Source organism: Emydura macquarii, unplaced genomic scaffold, assembly GCF_026122565.2.
Source record: "Emydura macquarii macquarii isolate MOO-44397 ecotype Brisbane River unplaced genomic scaffold, CSIRO-AGI_Emac_v2 contig_1253, whole genome shotgun sequence".
In the NCBI taxonomy this organism is placed as follows: Eukaryota; Metazoa; Chordata; order Testudines; family Chelidae; genus Emydura; species Emydura macquarii.
In genome coordinates, this window is record NW_027131390.1 from 52531741 (window position 1) to 52554756 (window position 23016).

Genomic DNA, 23016 nt, shown 5'->3' on the forward strand with positions numbered 1-23016 from the left:
CTTCTGAAAATTTGAAATGAGAAACCAACCCCTTAAGCCAAGTCCCTGCCCTGCCCTATTATACCTTGCTCAGAGCGCTTTGTGAAATCCTGTGAGTGAGCAGAGGGGTCACAACCCTTTGAGCTACTCAGAGTGTTTCTTACACGCACACACGAGTTTTGGACAATCTTGGCCCTAGAGCATTCTGTTGTTTAGATGGGAAGGGATGTGGCAAGAGCCAGGACAAACCATGGGCTTGTCCACACAGCAACAGCTGTGTATGGTTTAGCCTACTTGAATCCAGCTAGCACAGATAACAACAGCAGTGAAGACAGCATAGTGTGGGCTAGTGAGCCAAGTATGTACCCAAGGTCTGCATGGGGCTTGTCCTCCCTGTGCTGAAGCCCACGCTGCGTTGTCTTTACTGCTATTGTTAATCCGTTAGTTGCATTCATGCTACCTCAGGTAGGCGTGCCTGCGCACAGCTTCTCTTACAATCGGTCACTATTTTCCAATTTAGTCTTTGAATACAAGTCTTGAGGGGCTTATAGGCAGCTCCTGCTTCTGTCATCGTCCAGGAAGTGCTGAGAGAGATCACTGAATAGAAACGTGAATATTCACTCCTCGCTGAATCTGTATATCACAGTCTGCACGCCTGGCCTGGTGCAGACAGAGACTAAAACTTTTGGTGGCAACTCAGGATATAAATGTCAATCTTCAGAGGGCTTTTCCACCCTTGGCTGCCTGTATCTGAATTAGGAGACCCTTCATTCACCGTAATGAAATGGTGAGTGTGACAGATGAATGTGTAAATTACCCACTGGTCTCCATCCTAATTTTAAATTGTCTGCCAGAATGATCATCATTTACTCTCAAGTGTTTGGAACTGTTTACATGACAGCATCTAGCAACCCCAATAAGGTAATACTGAAACCAAAGCTTTGACATGGGGCAAAAAGTTTAAACAGCTATAGTGAGAGCCTACCAGTTGCTAGACAGGATGTACACCTCTCCTTCCCAATCCTGTGGGCATGGACAAGAAAACTGAGAGTTTTTAAGTTACATAGATGTATGAACATTAACTTAGGGGTCAGCTATGCATAAATTCATTTTCAGATTCATAATCCTGATGAGTTCCAAACAGAAGGATGTTAAATAGACATTTAAACTGAGAATTGGTACTTTGCTACTGGAGCAAAAAAGGTTCTTCAATTAACTCAAAAGCTATGTACAATACTTTCCTTAACAGTGATGCAGGTAAGAGTACTGAGAATTAGACACACAGTGCAATGCCCAGTTGCCACACACACATACCACAGTCATTATCCAACCTGCATGCGTGGCATGAGCAATAGCCTTCATTACCTTATGTTTCCAAAAAGCACGCCCCTCTTAGTGGAGCCACATGACAACTGTGTTGTCAGTAACGTTAACACTCACATATAGTCAGCACATCAGCTACTAAAAAGCAAGACCACAAACAAATGAGCAAGTGAGACTCTAACCAGTAGAAGACAGTGATCCACACAACTTAGGACAATGCAATAGCCAACATAGGTCATTTGAGGACAAAATGACAGTGACAGATGCATGATAGATGGCAAGATGGGATAATTAAACATGTATGTCAAATTCAATTAACTTCAAAAAGCTCATAAAACCAACCTCCCCCTAAAGTTCTAAACAGGATGACCGCTATAAAAGGACATTTCAGTAATCTTTAATGTTTGTTTGTTCAATACACTAAGCACTTGAAAAATAAACTCTTTGCACAGGCAAATAAACTACATAATTTCATGATGCAGCTATTCAAATGCTATTAAATAGTGTAACCTGAAATAGGTCTTGTCCTTCTATGACATTCTCTATACCTGAGTCAATGGGACTACAAGATTTCCTCAAATAAATTAATCTCCGATATCTTGCAGTCTTACAAGACAGAATGATGAATTAATAATAGTCCTAGATCCCTTCTAAATTAGGACATTTTAGCATTATGACCAGACAGAGTAATTTCTCATGATGGAATGATAAGACAAAATTAGTTTTTGGATGGAACTTTTCTGAGACCTCATATACATCCACTCGGCCCAGCCCACTGGTTCTTAAACATCCAGACTTGCTATTTGACACATGGAATAAATGGGATGATCAGTTCAGGCCTTGTCTGATGTGAAAATCATTATGGATATTATGGATACTGGACATCATGCAGAACTCTGAAGGAAAGGATAGAGGCCACCTTCCCGTCATACAATTCAGTATTTTCATTAATGACTTGGGTAATGGGAGTGGAGAGTATGCTTATAAAATCTGCAGATAACATGAAGCTAGAAGGGACTGTTAAGCACTCTGGAGGACAGAAGTAGAATTCAAAATGACCTTGACAAATTGGAGAATTGGTCTGAAATCAACAAGATGAAATTCAATAAAGACAAGTGCAAAGTACTTCACTTAGGAAGGAAAAGTCAAATGCACAGCTACAAAATGGGGAGTAACTGGCTAGGTGATAGTACTGCTGAAAAGGATCTGGCGGTTATAGCGGATCAAAAATTGAATACAAGTCAACAACATGATGCAGTTGAAAAAAAGGCTGGGCTGTGCTCACAGGAGTATCATATGTAAGACACAGGAAGTAACTGTCCTGCTCTCCTTGGCACTAGTGAGACCTCCGGTGTAGTACTGTGTCCAGTTCTGGATGCTAAACTTTAACAAAGATGTTAATGAACCGGAGAAATTCCAGAGGACAGCAACAAAAATGGTCAAAGGTTTAGAAAACAAGACCTATGAGAAAAGGTTTAAAAACTGGGCATGTTCACAGTCTCAAGAAAAGAAGACTCAGGGGGAGGATAAGCATCTTCAAATATATTAAGAGCTGTTATAAAGAGGACAAGGATCAATTTTTCCCTATGTCCACTAACGGTAGGACAAGAAGGGATCAGCTTCATCTGCACCAATGGAGATTTAGGTTAAATAGAAAAACTTTCTAACTCTAAGGATAGTTAAGCACTGGAACAAGCTTCCAAGGACAGTTGTGGAATCTCCATCACTGGAAATGTATAAGGTTAAATAAACACCTCAGTACTGTGAGGAACTCAAAGATGATCTTGCTCAAACATCCTCTTATTTTCCCTTTTATGCAGGAACATTGTCAAAGACAGAAAACATCAGTGACCTGCTCAAAGAACTCATTTTTAAAGATAGTTTTTAAAAATCCTATACTATTTTCTTTATTTCTGAGAATCAAATATCTCAGCTCTCAAAAGGACTGAGAGCTTGGGAGGGGTTTAAAACAACCTGTCAAACTATTTACCTGCCATCAAGATAAAGAGATTTACCCATTTAGAAAACTGGATTGCAGAGCTCGATTTGTATCAGCAAATTTCTGCACTTAGGGCATGTCTTCACTGACATCGGCAAATTCACAACTGTCAGATCGATTTCTCGTGATTGAATGAGTGGAAGTGAAGACCCGCTCAAATGATCTAGAAATTGACTTAATAAATCCACCCCCAGAAAAAGAGTAATGCTGCATCGACAGGAATGCATTTCCCATTGGCGCAGAGTAGTGGAGACGGTGTGCAGAACAGACTTTAGGAACTCTATGTAGCTTGCATATCTCCCGTCGACTGCCTCCGAATTTGCCAGTAAGTGTAGACCAGGCCTTAGACTGCATGTTCCTGTCATGACAACCACAGTTAGAGCACTCTAGTCTTTCAAATGATTTGAAATGAAGTACAGAGCTATTTGCCCCAGACACTGAAGATGACATGATAAATATGCACAACTAAGTGTTTAAATAGTATGTTCATTAAGACAGTCAAATGTTTGTATAAGCTACAAATAATTTTAGTTACTTCCAAATATGCTTTAAAATAACTACCAAAATAAGAGAGGAACAGTAATATCATTATCACTTGGGAGAAGAAAGAACTGATGGGATAAGACAAAACAGTAGCTAGAATACATTGTATCTTAATATTTTTCCTTCATTATATTTTTGTTATGGCATGCAAAAATTAAGTAGCTCCACTTAAGAAATACACAGTAGTTTGTTACACGTTAATTCTACCAACAATGTGGTGCAGTGGGAGAATAAATCAAAAGGAACACCGCCTCCCATTCCAAACTAAGACCAGATTCAAATAAGTTCCTTCACATACTCAATTTTTTAATATTTAATATTACTTTCAGACTGTTTTTAAAATGTATTTTTAAGAATTAAAGCACACGTGCTAAGCCAGCAGGCTGTATAGCTATAATGCTATTTATCATCTAGGGTATAGTTCTACTTAGTTGATCAAGCCAAGATACACAGCAACAATGTCAGAAATCCAGTGGACTTCTATTAAATGTATATGAAAAATAATTGACCTACCTCCAGGCATAACCTGACCAACATCCTGTACAGTGAGTACTGACAATTTTTCTTCTGTATCCACTCTAATCACGCTGTAACTCAAACAATTCATAGACAACACTGCTTTCCCGGGGGGTGGCCCACCCAAATCTGGAGGCCTAAAAAACAAAGTAAAATATCAAAAAGCAATGACACAGAGAATACATCAATGGCAACTCATTCAACAAAGAAGTTCTGTGCAATTCTGTCAGGGATGAAAGTTGTGGCAAGTTCAACCATGGAAGCCAGATCAGTAAGGAGACCAACTAAAGCTGGGCTCTAATTGATATTATTTACAGTACTTTATCTACAGACCAAAAGCCTTTTTGTAATGTGGTCTAGTAAATACAGCACTGGACTGGGATTCAGAAGACCTGGCTCTGCTGCTGGTTGGGTGACCTTGGGCAACTTGCTTCACCTCTATGCCTCAGTTTCCCCATCTGTAAAAGGGGGATAATTATATTGACCTCTCTTTGTAAAGTGCAATGAGATCTAGAGATGAAAAGCGCTATGTAAGAGCTAGGTGGTGGTGGTGGTGGTAGTAACGTTTTAATGCAGAAGGAAGCTCTGTGATCTAGTCTCTCCACTGATCTGTCAAGTGGTTGAACCCTGTAATGTGTGTTCCTATTTAAATGGTGGTGTAATTCTTTAGCACTGGTCCTGTCAATGTGAAGCGATGAGGCTGTGAAACCATTGGGAAGATAAACCGAAGCAAGTCTTGACCTTTGGAGGAATACATTCACTGGCATTCAGTTGTGTATACTCTGACTACAGTTTGCTGGAGACTGACAATTGCATTTTGTGACAAATTTTGAGGTTTTGAAATCTGTTCTTATTCCATTTTGGAACAAAACCAAAACCTTTTCAAGGTTTTTGAACAGTATCAAAACATCTGTTTTCCTGACCAAGAAGGTCAAGTTTTCAATTTGTGGGTTTCTCTCACCCAACTGGAGACTCCACCCTTGACCTCAGACACCTTCCCAACTCAAAGTCATTGCAAGAAACTTTTAGAGAAAACAGAATATTTTGATAAAAAAATTAGTCATGTTCCTATCAGTGACCCTGCTGAATAATTGCATCAATTTTCACTAAATACAAAACAACTATTTTCCCTTCCCTAAAAGGGCTCCTTCGGACCCGTTGGATTCTCTATGGTATTTTTAGTCAGATTGTTAAAACTTTTTCTTTTTAAATCACTTATGTTAAATAGATGTTAACATTTTGGATAGAGGAAGCCTTTAGCTAAAGATTCAGTACCCTCATTTGGTCAATTAAGGTTATTATAGAGCTTATACTCAACATCCTTGAGACCTACAAAACCAGAGAAGACTATACTTGACATTACTGCTGAAGCAGATATTAAAAAAAAAATCAGTCAGATCATCTTCATTCATCACAAAGTAGGGAAAAAGGGCACAAGGCCAATTTCAAAGGTGATCTTTAAAATGAGATACTGAGCAAGTCTCAGGTCAGCCGCTTTCTAATTTTTGCCTTTTGGTTAATCAGAAGTTGTACTCTGATTGTCTTTCTGTTCCTCACTATCCCCAGTCTGAACAAAAGAGGTTACTCATTTTGTGCAGTAACTGGAGTTCTTTGAAATGTGTCTCTCTGTGGGTGCTCCACTTCAGGTGCACACACCTCTCAAGCCTTTGACCAAATATTTTCAGTTAGCAGTGTCCGTTTGGCCCATGCACGTGCCATATGCTTCCTTGTTCTGGGTACTGAGGCTATAGGGGTGTGCGGGTTAACTGCCTTCAGTTCCTTTTCCATCCAAACATCCTCTAAGGAACAGTCCAAAGCAGATGGGAAGGAAGGCAGGTAGTGGAGCACTCATAGGGACACACATCTTGAAGAACCGCAGTTACTGCACAAAGCGAGTAACCTCTTCTTCTCCATCTTCAAGTAATGTTCCTATATATAGGTGCTCCACTTCAGGTGACTCCTGAGCAGATAAGGAGGGAGCTTCAGAATAGAGTCCCAAACTGAAGATAGTACTGCGGAACCAAGTGCTGCATCAGATCTGATAGCATGGATCAAGGCACAATGTTTTGAAAATGTATGTACTGAAGCCCATGTAGCAGCCCTACATTTTTCAGATACTGGTACATTCTTCACTAGTGCTGTAGACATTGCCTGTGATCTGGTTGAACATGACATCACCCTTTGTGGGGGGGAGAGGGGGATGAACACCTGAAGCATCATAACAGTGATAGTACATCCAGATAACCATCTTGATAGTCTCTGAATAGAGATCGAGGACCCTATGGATCTATCTGCGAAAGAAATGAAGAGCTCAGGTAACTTTTAAATTGTTTGGCCCTATCTAAGTAGAAGATCATTGCCCTTCAAACATCTACAGTATGTAAACAGGATTCCTGTAAAGAACAATGTGGCTTTTGGAAAAACACTAGTAGATGAACAGACTGATTAAGATGGAACTCCGAAAGAACCTTAGGTAAGAATTTAGGGTGTGAATGTAAAGAAACTTTATCCTTAAAGAACACCATCAAAGGAGGCTCTGCCATCAAGGCTCCAATCTCTCCAACCTTATGGGCTGATGTGGTGGCTACTAAAAAAGGTTGTCTTCATATGCAACACCAAACAGGTTGCCATTGTTTTGAACGAAGGTCTCATATGGTAATTGAGTATTAGGTTGAGGTCCCAGGATGAGATGGGGTCTCTAATCTGGGGGTAGAGATTCCCCAAATCCTTAACAAACACAGATGATACCGGATGAGCAATTATGGTAAAACCTTCTACCAGAGGATGAAAGGCTTACATTGCAGCCAAATGGACTTGAATTGAACTAAACTTCAGATCCACCAGATAATCTAAGATGACTGAAAGTGGCACAGAATCAGGCAGGAGGCAGCAACCACATCATCTATGGAAAAATATCTTCCATTTCTGCAGGTAAGTAGTGTGGGTTGATCTCTTTCTACTATTCAGCAACACCAGTTCTACTTCCATAGAGCAGGAAGATTCTAATCTTATATACCCCTGAGGAACAGAACCATAGGTTAGGATGAAGCACACAACATGCATCCTGTGATAGGAGATGAGGAATTGTTGGGAGCTTAGATGATGGTTGGAAACAGAGGTAAAAAAGGTAAGGGTACCAAGCTTGTCTCGGCCAAATTGGCACTGTAATTCTGGCTCTGTCCCGCCTGATCTTGTTCACCACCCTTAGTATCAGCAGCACTGAACGAAATGGATAGAGCAGACCCCTCTTCCAAGACAGAAAATTAGGTGTCTTCCAAGTAATGGTGGCCCAGCCCTCATCAAGCAGAAAAGAGGACATTTCTCTTCCTGGAGTTAGGCATATCATTACATGGAAATAGGCATCTTGTCGGTTGATGGCTGAAAAACAAAACTTTCTGAAGTGAAGGAATTATAGCTGCAAGAATCACCATCCTGAACTTTTGAGATTTTATTAACTTGTTTTAGAAATGTCAGATTTAAGATCAGTCTCCACCCTCTGTCCTTCTTTGGCACAAGGAAATACTCTGAGTAAAATCCCTTGCCCTTGTGAAGTGGAGGAACTGGCTCTATTGCTCCTCATCAAAAGAGTGTGTTTGCTGCTTCTTGTCACAATGCTTGTGAGAGCAGTCCCTGAGGAAAGATGGGGAAGGGCTGTAAAAGGGAAGGAGTGACGTAAACTGGAGGGTACAGCCCAATCTTATGACATCTATGACCCACTTGTCTGTAGTGATCCACCTCCAAGCATGCTGGAAATAGGCATGTCAGTCTCCAAAGTAGGGGGGAAGATTGCCTAATAGGCATAGCTGAAGAAAAGTCCAGAGATGCAGGAGGATTTATACCCTCGATCAACCCCTAAGCTGTTCCTTTGAAGTTGGCTGGGTGGTCATGGAGGGCCAGTGGGTGGCCCACTTTCTCTGAAATATGTGTCTCTTTCTGAAGGCTTCGGTGGATCTATGGAATCTGGAAAACTGATCAGGATGCAATCTTTGGTCTCTTTGTGACCTACTAAACTTTTTCTTATTTGTAGGTGTATATATGCCCAGGGATCGTAAAGTAGCCCAGTATCCTTTAGAGTGTCCAAAAACTCATTTGTTGTCTCCGAGAAGAATTTATGACTGTCCTGGGGTTCTGGATTTCTCTTGGAAACCCCAAAAGATGGAGTCATGATCCCTGCACGTAACCACTGCTGTGGAAATGGACTTGGCAGCAATATCCAAAAATCTAAGTATGCTTGAAGAGCAGTTCTGGCCACCAACTGGCCCTCTGAGATAAACTGAAATTGCTCCTTATGTCTTTGTGGCAGATGCTTAATAAAAGTTGTGAATCTGTTATAATTTGTAAAACTATATTTGGCCATGACCAGCTGATAATTCGTGATCCTGAATGGCAGGGTTGCTGACAAATATGCCTTTCACCCAAAGAGATCCAGCCTTTTGCGGTCCTAGTACAGCCCCCAAGCTTGATAGTCCTGTGTGTACCCCAGAATTTGACAGTACTGCAGTCATCCATTTTGTATGTTCAACCACCGCCAGCTGAAACCCAAACATCACATAAGCTAGAAATAGTTTTAGGACCCTGAGAGGCTAGGTTGTATAGCTGCATGCTTGCAGTTTTTCTAATCACAATGGGAGGTTGGGACAGAGAGTTAATGTTCAACAGAAGGAATGTGTGGACAGCCAATCTTGGTTTTAGGTGCCTCTGACATGTAAGTTTTATTATTGTTATAACTAGAAATGATTTGTTGATAAGAACAATGAAGTGTTATTGGCTTTTGCTAGGGAAATTGTTAGCATATTAGAGGCTATTATGAGTTATGTGCTTTGTCTGGAGAAAATTTGTAAAAAGTTTAGTTAGAAAGTGTGTTTTGGAGCAGTCTGAGGAAGTTTTCTTTAGGTGAGGATTGATACCTAATTTCCTCAGCAGTCAGATGGAAGAAGGCCCTTTGCAAGATTGGCTGTTGATTCTTCTAAACCATTTCAGACTTTTTGGGTAACTATAATGTTTGGAACGCTCTGAATCTACTGCTGCAGCATGTGTGTGCTTGAGACCTAATAAAAATAGTTTTAGGTGAAAGCACTCTTGCTTGTATCAATCATTTATCAGACAGAGGAGCTGTCCCTCCACTGATTTATCCCTGACAATGCCTGGAGAGAAACAGTTAAGTTACCACTGCTTTGGGTTCTACAAACCCTGGGTAACACTTGTCCTCTGGGGTAGACTTAGAAAAGTGCTGCCTATCCTGCTCACTTACCACACCTACCACCAGGGAGTTACGTGGAGGGTGGGAAAACAAAGTCAGACTCCTTAGGGGGAACAAAATACTTCTTATCTGACTATTTATACATGGGTGGAACAGTGGCATGTGTCTGCCACATGGTCTTACCTAGATTTAGTAGTGTCTCGTTAATGAGCAGCGACACCCTGGAAGGTGTTGCTGACTGCAGAATATCCAACAGTTTGTGTTGTGAGTCCTGGACTCCTTCAAGAGGAATTTGAAGAATGTCAACTACCCCCTTTATGAGGTCTTGAAGTTGCTGAAAATCACTGGCCATGGAAGGTGGCAGAAGCATAACAGATTAATCTGGAAATGAAGATGAAATAGGTTTGAGGGGTGACCTCCTGCTCCTCAAACGTCCCCGCCTCTGGGGGTGTTGGTAGCGAGGAGAGAGCTGTACAACTATGGCCTCCCTATGATATGATACCAATGGTTTGGCAATTTGTTGTCGATAGGCAGCCCTGGAGTCTCAGTGTGGCCACTGGGGAAAAAATGGGACAAAAGGTGGCATGCAGGGTTGGTTCCACCACTCTTGATAATGATTCTGACCTTCCCTATGACTTTCTGAGAATGGGTTCCCTGAAGGGATATGCTGGAGAACCCAGAACAGAAATAGAGGAGACCAACTCGAAGTCTCTTCATCCACCTCCACCTCATTCAAAGGAGGAGCATCTGGAGTAAATGGTAGAAAGTACTGTGGTACCAGAAAATGATAGTCCCGAGATCGGGGCCTCAGTATCGAGAGACGCTCAGTACCCACGAGGAGCAGGGGCTCCAGTTCATCCATTATCAAGAGATCCTTATTATATCTGAACTCCTGTGATATCAAATAGGTGATTGGTAGCCAACGCCATGGTCATTGAAGCCAACAGTACCACTGATGGTGGGTGTACTGAAGTTGACACTGATGGTGTCTGGTGCCATTGCTTACTCGGTGCCAAGGGCACTGCATGCATTGGTACTGACAGCTGGGCTGAGTACACAGGTACTGATGGCTGGGTTGAACTTGACAGTGCCAGTCCCGAGGGTCTATATTTGCCCTCTTTGCTGCTAGAAGGTACCAAGGCCCTATAGGAGCCACGTCTCTCTTCCATGCTCTGGAACTTTACGGTCCCACTGGTACTGGAGGAGGAGCCCTTTAACTCAACTGTGATGAGTTTAGAGATTGAGGCTTCAGAGATGGTAGATCTTGCCAGGGTCCCAGATATTACTGGAGCTTATGCCTTAAGGTGAGAGTGCATGCTCCTCTTTTTGGAAGCCTTCCCTGAAGTGTTCAAAGGGGAAACCCGTGCCGAGGGGGTGCTGGATCTTAACAATCTTAATCACTACAGAAATACTAGAGAAGCTGAGGCATGCTCAAGGCAGACACGATAGTGGTCTGTCTCAGGCCAAGGCGGTTGAGAAGGAACTTAGAGGTTTGCACACGCAGTCTCATATAGCCTTGGTATCTGGCACAAGAAGGCACAGGGCACATGTGTGGGCTGAACAGACACTGCTAACTCTCTGATCAAGAGCTTGAAAGGCGTATGAGCACCTGAAGTGCAGCACCCATAGGGACACTTTTGAAGAAGAGCATACATTTTGCCTAGGTAAGAAATGCGTTTAGATAAATTCTCACAAAATAGAATACCTGCGAATAGCAACTGTTAATGCTTCGGAGGAACTGGCACAGGGACAGATAACTTCTGGTTTCAAACCTCTGGACTGAAATACGTTGAGGAATGCATCACAGGAAGATATTGACCCTAAATACAATAAATCACAAAATTTGAAAAACATATGTGATTTTTGCAAGGACAGGCAATATTGAAAAAAAACCATTCTACTCAAACAGAATTTCCATATTTATTTTTAATTGTGATTTAGCTGTAGAATATGCAAGTGTCCTCAAACCAAATATCATCAAGTCATACTTTTGAAAGATTATTCTTTAAAGAACAGCATACCCAATTAGCATTTAGGTAGGCGGGCAAAGGTGCTGCACAAAACCATAGTATAGTTAGGCCCAGATTTTTAAAGATATTTAGTCGTTGCTGCACTCAGCAGTGCAACACCCAACTGATTTAGGAGTCTACATCACATTTTCAAAAGGGCATTAGGCACTTAGGAGCCTAAATCCCACTGACAGTCGATGGATTTAGGCTCCTCAGTGCCTAAAGCCCTTTCGAAAATGAGTTTTAATCTCCTAATTCAGTTAGGTACTGCACTGTCAAGCACAACACCTAAATATTTTTAAAATATGGGCCTTAATGATTAACAACTAATTCACAAAATGAAATCATACTAGAGAAACTCTCCCTGCAAAGGCAAAGTTAAAAATCATGGAATTCTGCAGGCATTCTATTAAAGATTTAAATGATCAGTCATTAAGATCTCTGAAAATGGTCTCAAAGTTTTGTGCAGATATCATGGGACCAAGATACATACACATCTTCTAAAAATCATTACATGATTCTGAAAAGCTCCACTGGGGTTCAGAACTCTATATAGCCAGTATCAGACCCATGTGAAAAAATGACACATGGGCCTAGAGCCTTTTTTTTATTTTAAATTCCATTTGGTTGTAGCAGGGAAAATATTCCAGCCAGCACACTTCAGAGTTAATGCTACATTTCTAAGATGGTCCAAGTCACTCTGTATTGCTCTTGGATCTTATACGACCATCATGCTTAATTCACTGAGAAATGCACTACTTTGTCATGTGTTATTGATTATTAATGGATGTCAAAAACAGTATTGTACATAGTTCTGTGGTACAATATTCAGCATTTTATTATAGAATAAATGGCTTAATGGTCTAAGCATCAGGTATGAAATATCTAAACTCTTTGGAACTACACATTTAATCCTCACAAGATCAGTTCAGCCTTTCCTCCTTCCACGGTAAATAAATGGACTTCCATAGACCATATCATTTCTCTGTGATCTTTCCACTATTTAATTCCGCTTTGTAGATATTACAGATCTTTTGGAACTTTTTTTTAATGAGAGCTGGGTTTTGCCCAAATATCTTTGGTCAAGAACTGTCCTACCCTTCTCCGTTTTGCTATTGATCAGCTGTTCTCCTGGCTGCTGAGCTCCCACACTAAGGTTTGTCGCTATCAGTGCTGCAGGATTTAAATAACTTGAAATATGCTTCCATACTCCTTGGGTTGAAAGATACTCTATAAATATAAATATTATCCTCGTACTTACATGGATTAGCTCCATCTGCCACTATCAGCATTCGTAAAGAGCTGAGGTTGACATCTCTTTGATCCCGCTGAGCCAAAAGTGACCAGTGCATATCACGTGATTTTACTACTGCTACACGGGCTGAAAATAAAACAAATTAGGGCTGTCAAATGATTAAAAAAAATAATTGTAATGAATCACAAGATTAAAAAAATAATCATGATTAATCATAATTTTAAACAATAATAGAATACCAAATTAAATTTATTATAAATAGTTCTGGATTTTTTCTACATTTTCAAATATATTGATTTAAATTACAAAACGGAATACAAAGTGGTCTGCAATCCCTAGCTATCCATTTTGCAATCGCATTGGTTAAGCTGTTGTACTTTCTTTGATCCACTGGCTTGTAGTGATCCTGAAACCCCGTAAGCATATTCTCTCACAGCTGGCAGGATTCATTTGCTGTCGGTAGGTTACCTGTAGCACAAGAACTGGAGGTGAAAGAATGTTTAGCACATAGGTGGTACTGCAGACTTGAAGAACTTGGATGGCATTGGAGCTCAGCCTTGCAATAGCTACAGAAAACCATCTTTTGATCCAGAGAACCATCTGGAAATTTAAAAAAAATAAATTTCCTATTCAAAAGACCTGAACTTTTGCTGCTTTTCTCTATTAACTTTTTCTGATATTTAATCACTCTAGATCATGAGAACACAATAGAACTGTGCCCATGTCTGTCAAGCGATGAAGTACAGTAAGTGAAGAGGGTCAAAACAGAGGTGTGTGATTAATGCTTTTTTTAAAAAAAAGTGCTAATTTGTTTTGCATTAATCGCTTGCATTAACTGAAATTAATTGACAGCTGTCATTTATTGGTAACGCAATTTTGGTGGTGGAGGATGTCTGGATTATCTGAAGTAATTTATGCTGATTTTTTTGATACTTCCAGGGGAATTTCTTGGTTATGAGCTACTCTCTTGAAAAGCTCTTGGAATAGTTTACAGTCGTCTGCTGTCATAGGAGGTTGTAGCATTCTGGCCTCGCCAGGCAATGACGAAGAATTGTATGCATCCTGTTCCTGACCTCCTTCTTTTTCCTCTGTTGTTTCAGAAGTCTCAGGCATGGGTAATTGTGGCAGTGATCTTAACTTAACACGGGGTGGTGTTGTGGGTCGACTGAATTGACTCCTGTACACTGCCCATGAGTCCCATGGTCATTGCATTGTGAAGGGCATTGGTGGACACATCCAAGGTTGGCCAAACCATTGTTGCATTTCTTTGCTTTACTGATGTTTTGGCTTTGTGTGTCCCGATGCAGACTTGTGTCTGATGGAGGAAGAATGGTGCGATGAAAATGCACCTTCTTCTTCGTAGTCTTCCTCTTCTCTTAAGAATGGGATAGCAACAGGTGATAGTGTCTGCTTCAGTGCCATGTGTTCTGGGGGAACCATCGGTACTGAAGAGCAGCGAATGAAGTGTCAAAGGTACTGCAGTGTCCTTGGTTTCTAGTAATTGTCACAGTGTCTTCTGCTTTGGTGCCATTGGTGCCGGTATGGTTTGCTTAGCTGGTGTCGAGATCGGTTCCATTTCTCACTTTGACTTATTAGGTGCTGTCTCTGTCAGTGCTGATGGAGCTGGTGGCGATGGCACAGTGCTGGCTGGTAGAGGGGCTTACTGCCATTTTCATTGGCATTGATGGTGCCATCAGACTTGCATCTCAACTCCTTTCCTTTCAGTTGGGGCCTGGCAGAAGTCCTGGTGCAGATAGTGCTGGATGTGCCAGGTACCTTGAAGGTGTTCACCTGGGAGGTGATAGGCACTGAGGACAGTGACCTTGCAGGAGACCGCTTCTTTTTAGGCACGTCTCTCACTCACTCACTCACAGTTTCATTTAAGACAAAGGAACCAGCTCTCTGGCCTTTAGGAGGGGTTCTGACCTGAGAATTTGGACAGCCCTGTTGCTGGGAACACTGGTAAGGATTTTACTTCAAACTAAATCTAGCTTGTTAAGTTTTAGTTACTAGAAAGTGTTTTATCTTTATTTCCCTTGTAACCATTTCTGACTTTAATGCCTTATACTTGTATTCACTTAAAACCTCTCTCTTTGAAGTTAAATATACCTGTTTTATTCTTTAATCAAATCTAATCCAGTGTTGTGGTTAAACTGAACTGTTTGGGTAAGTAGTTCAAGTAGCAAACTATTGTATATCGACGCCTTATGGGGACAATGGATCTCTAATATCTGAACAGCCCAGGAGAGGGCTAGACAGAGCAGAACATGTTTTTGGGAAATGCAGGACTGATAGTGTGTTGGAGTCACCCTGCAAGTTGCAACCAAGGCTGGTGGAAGTCAGAGTGTGACTGGAGTGCTGCTGACAGGCTGCTGGGATCAGAGTTGCTAGACCAGAGTTGTGCTATGCAGACACCCAGAGTGTGACCCACAAGCTGGCAGGTTGTTTGTGAATGACCCAAGCTAGGAGCTACAAACAACAAAGCATTGTGAGGCACCCAAGGTTGCAGGGCAAGTTGTGACACAAACCCTCACAGGTCTGGATTGCACCCTGTAATGTGATACTCACAGAGAAACCCTGCAACAGAAGGGAAGGAGCACAGATAGTGGAGCATACACAGGGGGACACAAAGAACTCCAGTTACTGTACAAGGTGAGTAACATCTCCTTCTTGGAGCGGTATCCATGTGGGTGCTCCATTTTGGGTGACTCCCTAGCAGTAACCTTGTAAGGAGGCGGAAGGTTTGGAACAGAGTCCAGCACTGAAGAGAGGACTCTATTGTCTACTGCAGCATCTGATCTAGCAGTGTGAACCAAAGCATAATGGTTGGAAAAAGTATGTACCAAGGTCCACATTGCAGCTCTGCAGAGTTCCACAACTGTAACACCCTTGACTAGGGCTACAGATGTAGACTATAATCTAGTAGAATGTGCAGTCACTCGTAGGGGAGGCTGAACAGCAGCCAAGCCACAGCAGGTAATATACATTCAGAGATCCATTTTGAAAGGCTCCATGTGGAGATAGTGGATCCGTTAGACCTATCTGCAATAGAAACAAAAAGTCTAGGGTACTTCCTGAATGGTTGTTCTGGCTAAGTAAAAGGCTAATGCCCTCTTAACATCTACTGCATGGAAGGTGGCTTCCTGTATAGTTTTATGCAGCTTTTAGTATAGGAAACTGGAAAGTGAATAGTTTGGTTATTGAGAAACTCAGAAGAAACCTTACGTAAAAATTTTGGATGTGATCATGATGATACCTTCTCTCTGGAAAACATTGTAAATGGAAGGCTTGCTGTTTAGAGGCCTCATCTTTCTAACCCTTCGAGCAGAAGTGATGGCCACCAAAAAGGACATCTTCATAGACAGATGTAACAGACAGCACATAGCTAGTGGCTCAAAGGGCTGTTTCAAGAGATGTTTAAGGACAAGGTAGAGATCCCAAAGAAGAGCAGGATTTCTAATCTGTGACAAAGATTCATAAGACTTTTCCGGAACCTCATTGTGGTTGGATGTGAAAAAATTGAGAAACCTTCTAATGGTGAGTGGAAAGCTGTTATTGATGCTAAGTGAATGTTGACAGAACTCAGATAGATCTGATGTCTTCAATTCTAACAGGTAATCCAAGATTGTGGAAAGAGATGACTGGACAGGTGAAAGATGACGATAATTATACCAAAGATGATACCTTTTCCATTTCTGGAGGTAAGTGTATTTTGTGGATTCCTCCCTACTAGTTAACTGCCACATGTTACTTTCCCAGTGAACAGGATACCTTTAGCCCCAAGAACCACTGAGGAACCATGCTTGGCATTGCAAAACATTCAGATTGAGGTGAAGTGTTTGACACACTTCTGAGACAACAGTTGAGAATTGATCAGGATCTGCCACAGAGGGTGAGAGGTGAGACTGATGAGGTAAGGAAACCAAACTTGTTCTGGCCAAGTTGGCGCTACTAAAATGATCCTGCCTTGGTCTTGCTTGATCTTGTTGAGAACCTTTAAAAACAATGGAATCAGTGGATATGCATAAAGAAAAAAGACCCCTGGTCCATGTTATGAGAAAGGCATCTTCTAGAGATTGAGAATTGAGTCCATTCCTGAGCAGAATTTTCTGCACTTTGTGTTGGCTGAAGTGGTGAAAAGATTGACCCTCTGGAAACCTACAAGCTAGGAATCTTTTGCAGAGAATTTGAGAGTCCAACCCCCATTCATAATTTAGGGAAATGCCTGCTGAGGTGTTTTGTATACCTGGGAGGTCAGAAGCCAAAATGACTATCTGGTTGGCTATGCACCAGTTCTAAAGTTTTATCCCTTTGTGCAGAGTGAAGGGGAACATGCTACTCCTTGACAGAGTATGCAGTCTGTCGTGATCTTGAGTCACTTGTTTTTGATTAAGAAAGTAGAGGCAAGCATTTCTGACTGCCCTCAATTCTAGCAGACTGATGTGCAAGTGCTGTTTTTTATTGTGGTCATCTGTCTTGGGCTGTGTGAGGACCCAAATGTACTCTCCATCCCATAAGAGAAGTATCCAATATTATCATGACCATAAAGGGATATGGGATCATCAGGTCCTGCATAATCCTTGGACAGATCCTTCCACCAGGTGAGTGACAGTAGGACCTGGTTGGATATAGACACCTGTTTGCTCAGGCTGTGTTTGTTGGGTACCTAAACTGCCAAGAGCTGACCCTCCTTTTTTATGGCACTAACCTGAACTTAGTGTTCCAGTAGTAAATGGTCAAGCATTGAACTTCTTATAGTTCAGGTAGTCCTATTTTGAGATAGGCACCTGGTGATTCGCAATCCTGAACTGTAATGTTGTTGAAGACTAGCTTTTATGACCATAATGTTTCTGGTCCTTGTTATATGGGGTAGCTTTAGGAATATGCCATCTCCCCCTTTCATTAACTGCATCCACAACCACAGAATTTGGTGCCGGTTGTGAAAACAAAAACTTGGAATCCCCGAGAATGTTCTTCTACATATTGTACAAGTGACAAGCCTACTTCCTGGATGGTAGAAGTTGAGGAAGTGGTGGGTCTCAATACAATATATATATGGTTGGTGACACAGCAGATCTCAGTACTGAGAGGTGTCCGGAAGTTGCAAGGAGAGGAGACTCAGGCTCATTTGGTACCATGACCTCTTCAGGGTACCAGGAGTACAACAGAACTTGGTACAGGAACTGAGGTCATTCCTCATGTGGCTATTCTAGGATACCACAAAATTCCAGTGAGGCTGCTCTCTTATTATCACAGGCTATGATGGTACTCATAGTAGCTGTCTTTGGTATGGTACCCTTTACCAATGAGATATGGAACTCAGATGAAGTCTTAGAGTGCTTCATAGTACTTGAAGTACTCGGAACCTCACTAGCACTCCTTTTGGGGCCTGAGGTCTTGATGACCAAATTTTGTTTGAGGAGAAACTCTCCATTCTGCTCCTCTTATTCTTAGACTCTGAGTGGGAAGCCCTCAGCACCAATGAAGCAGTTATAGGTACCTCACTCAGAGTGTTGGAGACCAGGGTCTTGACTCTGCCTTCACCTTGGAAGCTCTGGATGACTGTGATTTCAATGTAGATGAGGCACTAACAAAAGCAGAGGGTTCCTTTTGAGGGGGTTCTCTCTACCTGGGTCCAAAGCCAGTCTTAAGGCTTGCTACATCATTAATAGTCTATACTTCCATTCCCTGTTTTTGCATGATTTTCCGTTAAAAGTGCAATTCTTGCACTTGCTGGGGATATGTGAATCTCCCAAGCAATGAACACACTGAGAATGCCCATTGCTGACAGGAACTGCTTTTCAACAAGAGAGGTAAACTTTTTAAAATCAGCATCCCAGATAAAAGAAAACAAAATTTTGACCCCTCAAAAGAGGGGAAAAACAACAAAAAGATATAGATATATAGATTTTTTTTTGAAAAAAGAAAACAGGAGCAATAGTTCCAACAATTATAAAATACTAAGAATCCTATAAACTAACTAAAGAACTAACACTATATATAGAGCCCTGTAAATCTGCAGATATTCACTTGATATCCGTGGATGTGGATATCCACAGATCATTTTTTGGCGGATGGCTCAAAGCCTTTGAGGCTGCTTCCCCACATTTGAAATAGGCGTGATGGCTGGCTGCCGATCAGCTGTTCTGCAGGGCTCCCCTGTGTGCTGCCAATCAGTTGTTCTGCAGGGCTCCCCTGCCAATTAGCAGGGTAGCTCCATGGAATAGCTGATCGGCTGCCGGCAGGTGAGCCCTGTGGAACAGCTGATCGGAGGCTGGCAAGGGAGCCCCATGGAACAGCTCTTCTTGGGGGTGGGCTCCCCTGCAGGCTGCCAATCAATCAGCTGTTCCTCAGGGCTCTCCTCTTGGCCATGGATCAGCTGTTCTGTGGGACTCCTCTGCCAGACTCCTATCAGCTGTTGGACAGCTGCCTGGAGGGGCTGGCCCCCCAACAGCTGATCAGTGGGGGAGGCTGAAATGAGGATGGCCTCCAAACAGATGATTGGGAGTTTTAGATCTGCAAGTGCATGCGGATGCAGATAAATGCACTGCAGATGGCAGTCAGAGGTAACCTAATTGGGGTGTATGCAGATCCACATTTGTGTATATGCACAGGGCTCTAACTATGTACTATATTCTAACTTTAAAGAGAAAAACAGGCATATACTAAACTCCATCTCTTGCTGAAGGCAACTGAGAAGGAGCTGAGGCCCATTCACCCATGCAGCCCCTCTATTGTCTCAGTACAGAGCACAAGGATGTGCAGGTCATGAGCTGAATGGGCCCTGCTACCAAAAATCTCTGATTAAAGGTGTGGGGTACATGGACACCTGAAGTGGAGCACTCACAGGCACATCACTCGAAAAAGAATATTCAATACCTCCAGACTGTCTTAATTCTAGAAGCTGAATACTCACTATCATTCTGAATACTACTGAGCAGAATGAACATGCACTCTTTCATGACTCTGACATCCCTCTCCCTTCCCCTCCCACACATGCCTGCCCAAGATGGCCCTTAGGGAAGAGGCAAAAGGGTGGGTGTGTTCTTAATTCCTCAGTGCATCTGCATCAGCAGAAATACATCAGCACTGAATAAAAACATAATAGCAGTGTCAGTAAAGTCTGTGACTCAGAAGGCTCAAACGTCAGTTTGGATGCAGTGACAAAAGGAAATCAGCTGTGATAAGATAGCAGTGGCATCTAATTGTTCACTACCTGGTTTTTTGGGTTTTTTTTACCACTCTGAAGTTCTAGGTTTTTTTCCAATTTCACTTAGTTGGCCCATTTCAGCAGTCACACATTGTACAGTGTCTTTGTTTTTGTCTCATTAGGGGATGAATGGATGGATCAAGTCAAAGTACTTTCAGATTACCTTTGTATGAGCAGACTTTCTGTATCCAGGAAAGCGGATTAACCTTCATTAATGCATAGGGGATACTGACAACGTGCATTCTGTTCATTACGCTCTATAAGAGAAATGTTCAAATGTCTCAAAGAGCAAATGAATACCATGACAAATCTAAAACACCACAATGCAATCTAATAATATGCAAGCAGGCTAACTGTATATATCTAAACAAATAAAATTTCATGCATGACTATTCTATGCATCACTATATATCAGAAAATGTTAATTGAAGCCTTGATATAGTGATGTAGTTCATTCATTCATTAACCAAAATACCAGAGAAACCCTACCCTACAGCATACTCTTCTTGAAATCTTGTCCTCCCTTGACTTCTGTTACTGTCCTCTTCTGGTTCTCCTCCTTAGCTCTCTAATCATTCCTTTAATGTGTCCTTTGCAGGGTCCTCCTCAATCCCCTATTCCAGATTCCACAGGGCTCTGTCCTAGGTTCTCTTCTCTGGCAATCTGCTAACATATTCAATCACCATTTCTATGTGGATGGTTCATAGATCTACCTCTCCCCTTCTGTCCAAACTAAAATTTCAGCCTGTCTTTCTGACATCTCTTTGTGAATGTCTAGCCATCAGCTCAACCTCAACATGGCTGAAACAGAACTCTTTAATCTTCCTTAAAAAGGCCCTCTCCACTATCTTCTTTCTCGGTCAACGTGGACAATACCACTATTCTACCTGTCACTCAGGCTTGTAACTTGTGTGCCATCTTTGACATGCACCTCTTTCTAGTCCTCACATCCAAGCTATGTCTGTCTTGCAGATTATTTCTGCAAAACATCTTTAAGATCCATCCACATAGTTAAAATTTTGTCCAGGCTTTCATCATCTCTCATCTTGATCACTACAACCGTCCTTCTCTCCATCCTTGACAGATGCAATCTTGCCTCACTCATTTCCATTCAGAATACTGCTAAAAAGATAATTTCACTAGCTCGTCGCTTTGATCTGTCATCATTCTTTGCATCCCTTCACTGGCTCCCTCTTCTCTATCATGTCAAACATAAGCTTCTTGTCTGCACTTTCTAGGTCCTTTACATCCTATCATCTCATTCATTATCAAAAAGTCAAATCTCATTTCTGAATGGCCCATGATGTCAGCTGCCATTGCCCATTTGTTAAATTTTCAAACAAGCACCATCATGCTTTCTCCCATGCTGCCCTGCACACTTGGGGGAGTTCCCCGTAGCCATCCACAAAACTAACCTACTATCCCTTTACAAAACACTCCTCAAAACTCTCCTTTGATGTGAGGCCTACAAAATTCTTAACAACCGTTAGGCTGCTGGTGTGCTGAGACCACTGATACTCACTGTTTCCTTGTACTCGCCTGTCTGTTTGTATCTGTCTTGTCTCATTTTATATTTAGATTGTAAACTCTTTGGTGCAGAAACTGTCTTTTTGCCCTGTTTTTTGTACAACACCTAGCACCTGGGTACATATGCACTATGATAATACAAATAATACAGTTCTTCATTATTTAATGTGCTCGAACACTCACTGTTAAAACTCCATGCCACAGACCAGCATCCCTTTTGAAATCCAACACGTTTGTTAATGTTTCAGCTGAAAAATGGATAAAGACATTGGTTACAATTGCTGAACACGACATCCACCAAAACTTTAGAATGTCTGAGGAACATGGTGTACCTGCCTAAGGAGATGTGAAATTTGCAAGACGTCCAGAAAAGGAATAAACCAAAGTCACATTACTATATTCCTATTACATGTAACACATAGTCTGCTAAAGCCTACAGCATCTTAAATCACCTGGTACAATTGTCCTTGGATTATCATTTGTTACAGATGGCAGTGGTGTCTATAGTTAAGGTTGCCTGGCACCTGACACTTTTAATTATAACACATTATTTTCGGTTGCTTACAATTTTGTTCATCTTTAATAGTTTGAGCAGAAATTTTCCATACTGGGTTTCTACCTCAGGTTGAATATATGTATATATCTTAAATTTCAGCTAAAATGGTTTAGCTGTTTCAGAGAATGAGGTTAGAGAAAAGTGTTATTTTGTGTATGTTAATTTTCTCTCTTCTTCTTCATTTTAACATTTGTCTCACTGAGAAACTCTAGCACCTTACATATTTCAGAGCAGGGACTTAAACTTTGGCATTAGGATTGCCTGGCTGTCAGAAATGAACGGTTTGTTGTCCCTGTGAAAATTCACCCAAAGTTGGCTAAGTTCCAAGTGAAAATCCATTTGCACATGCTCAACAGAGGTTTGAGAGTGGCTGGCAGCATTATTTTCTGAAAATGCCATCTGCAATGAGCACGCTCCATCCCCACACAGCTCCTGTGTACTGACTGGACTGAGCATGCTGAATCATGGAACCCTCCTGCAGTTGTTCCTCCTGGGTGCCAGGGGCTGCTGTGGTGCCAGGCCTAGAACAGAGAGCAAGGAGACTGTCTCTTGTCCTCTCAATGCTCCCACTGCTCCATTGGTCCCTGGGCGGCGTGGAGAAGCAGAAAGCAGTGTGACTTGCTTGAATGCAGAGGAGTGAGAAGAGAATGACAGGGGCAAGCTGGGGCAGGCTTGGGGGTACACAATATAGGGAAATCAGAGCAGAAAAAGACAGAGACTGTAGGGATGGAAGCAGAGGAAGACAGGGACAGAAGGGGGCAGACTTAGGGGGACACACCAGGAGACAGAGGCAGAAGGCAAACTGGGAGAGATGAGACAGAAAGGTCTAGAGTACAGTCCCCTCAGAAACCTGGCACAAAACCCAGGATTCCTGAGCCAAATCGCTCTAGAATACACCA

The 23016-nt window shown here is 41.9% G+C and overlaps 1 protein-coding gene across 5 annotated transcripts in view; it reads right to left on the minus strand.

The window, feature by feature from the left end:
- The window catches only part of DIP2A (disco interacting protein 2 homolog A), a 257924-nt gene that overhangs the window by 44296 nt on the left and 190612 nt on the right, over window positions 1-23016 (minus strand). For all 5 annotated transcript variants that reach the window (XR_010919809.1, XM_067548784.1, XM_067548783.1 and 2 more), the window contains 5 exons: window positions 21745-21809; window positions 20198-20291; window positions 12831-12950; window positions 11266-11380; window positions 4358-4497 (listed from right to left, as the gene is read on the minus strand). Coding sequence is in view for 4 of the 5 variants with exons in the window: in XM_067548784.1 (XP_067404885.1) it covers window positions 4358-4497; window positions 11266-11380; window positions 12831-12950; window positions 20198-20291; window positions 21745-21809 (534 nt within the window). In the remaining variant the exon portion in view is untranslated. The remainder of the gene's footprint in view (window positions 1-4357; window positions 4498-11265; window positions 11381-12830; window positions 12951-20197; window positions 20292-21744; window positions 21810-23016) is intronic.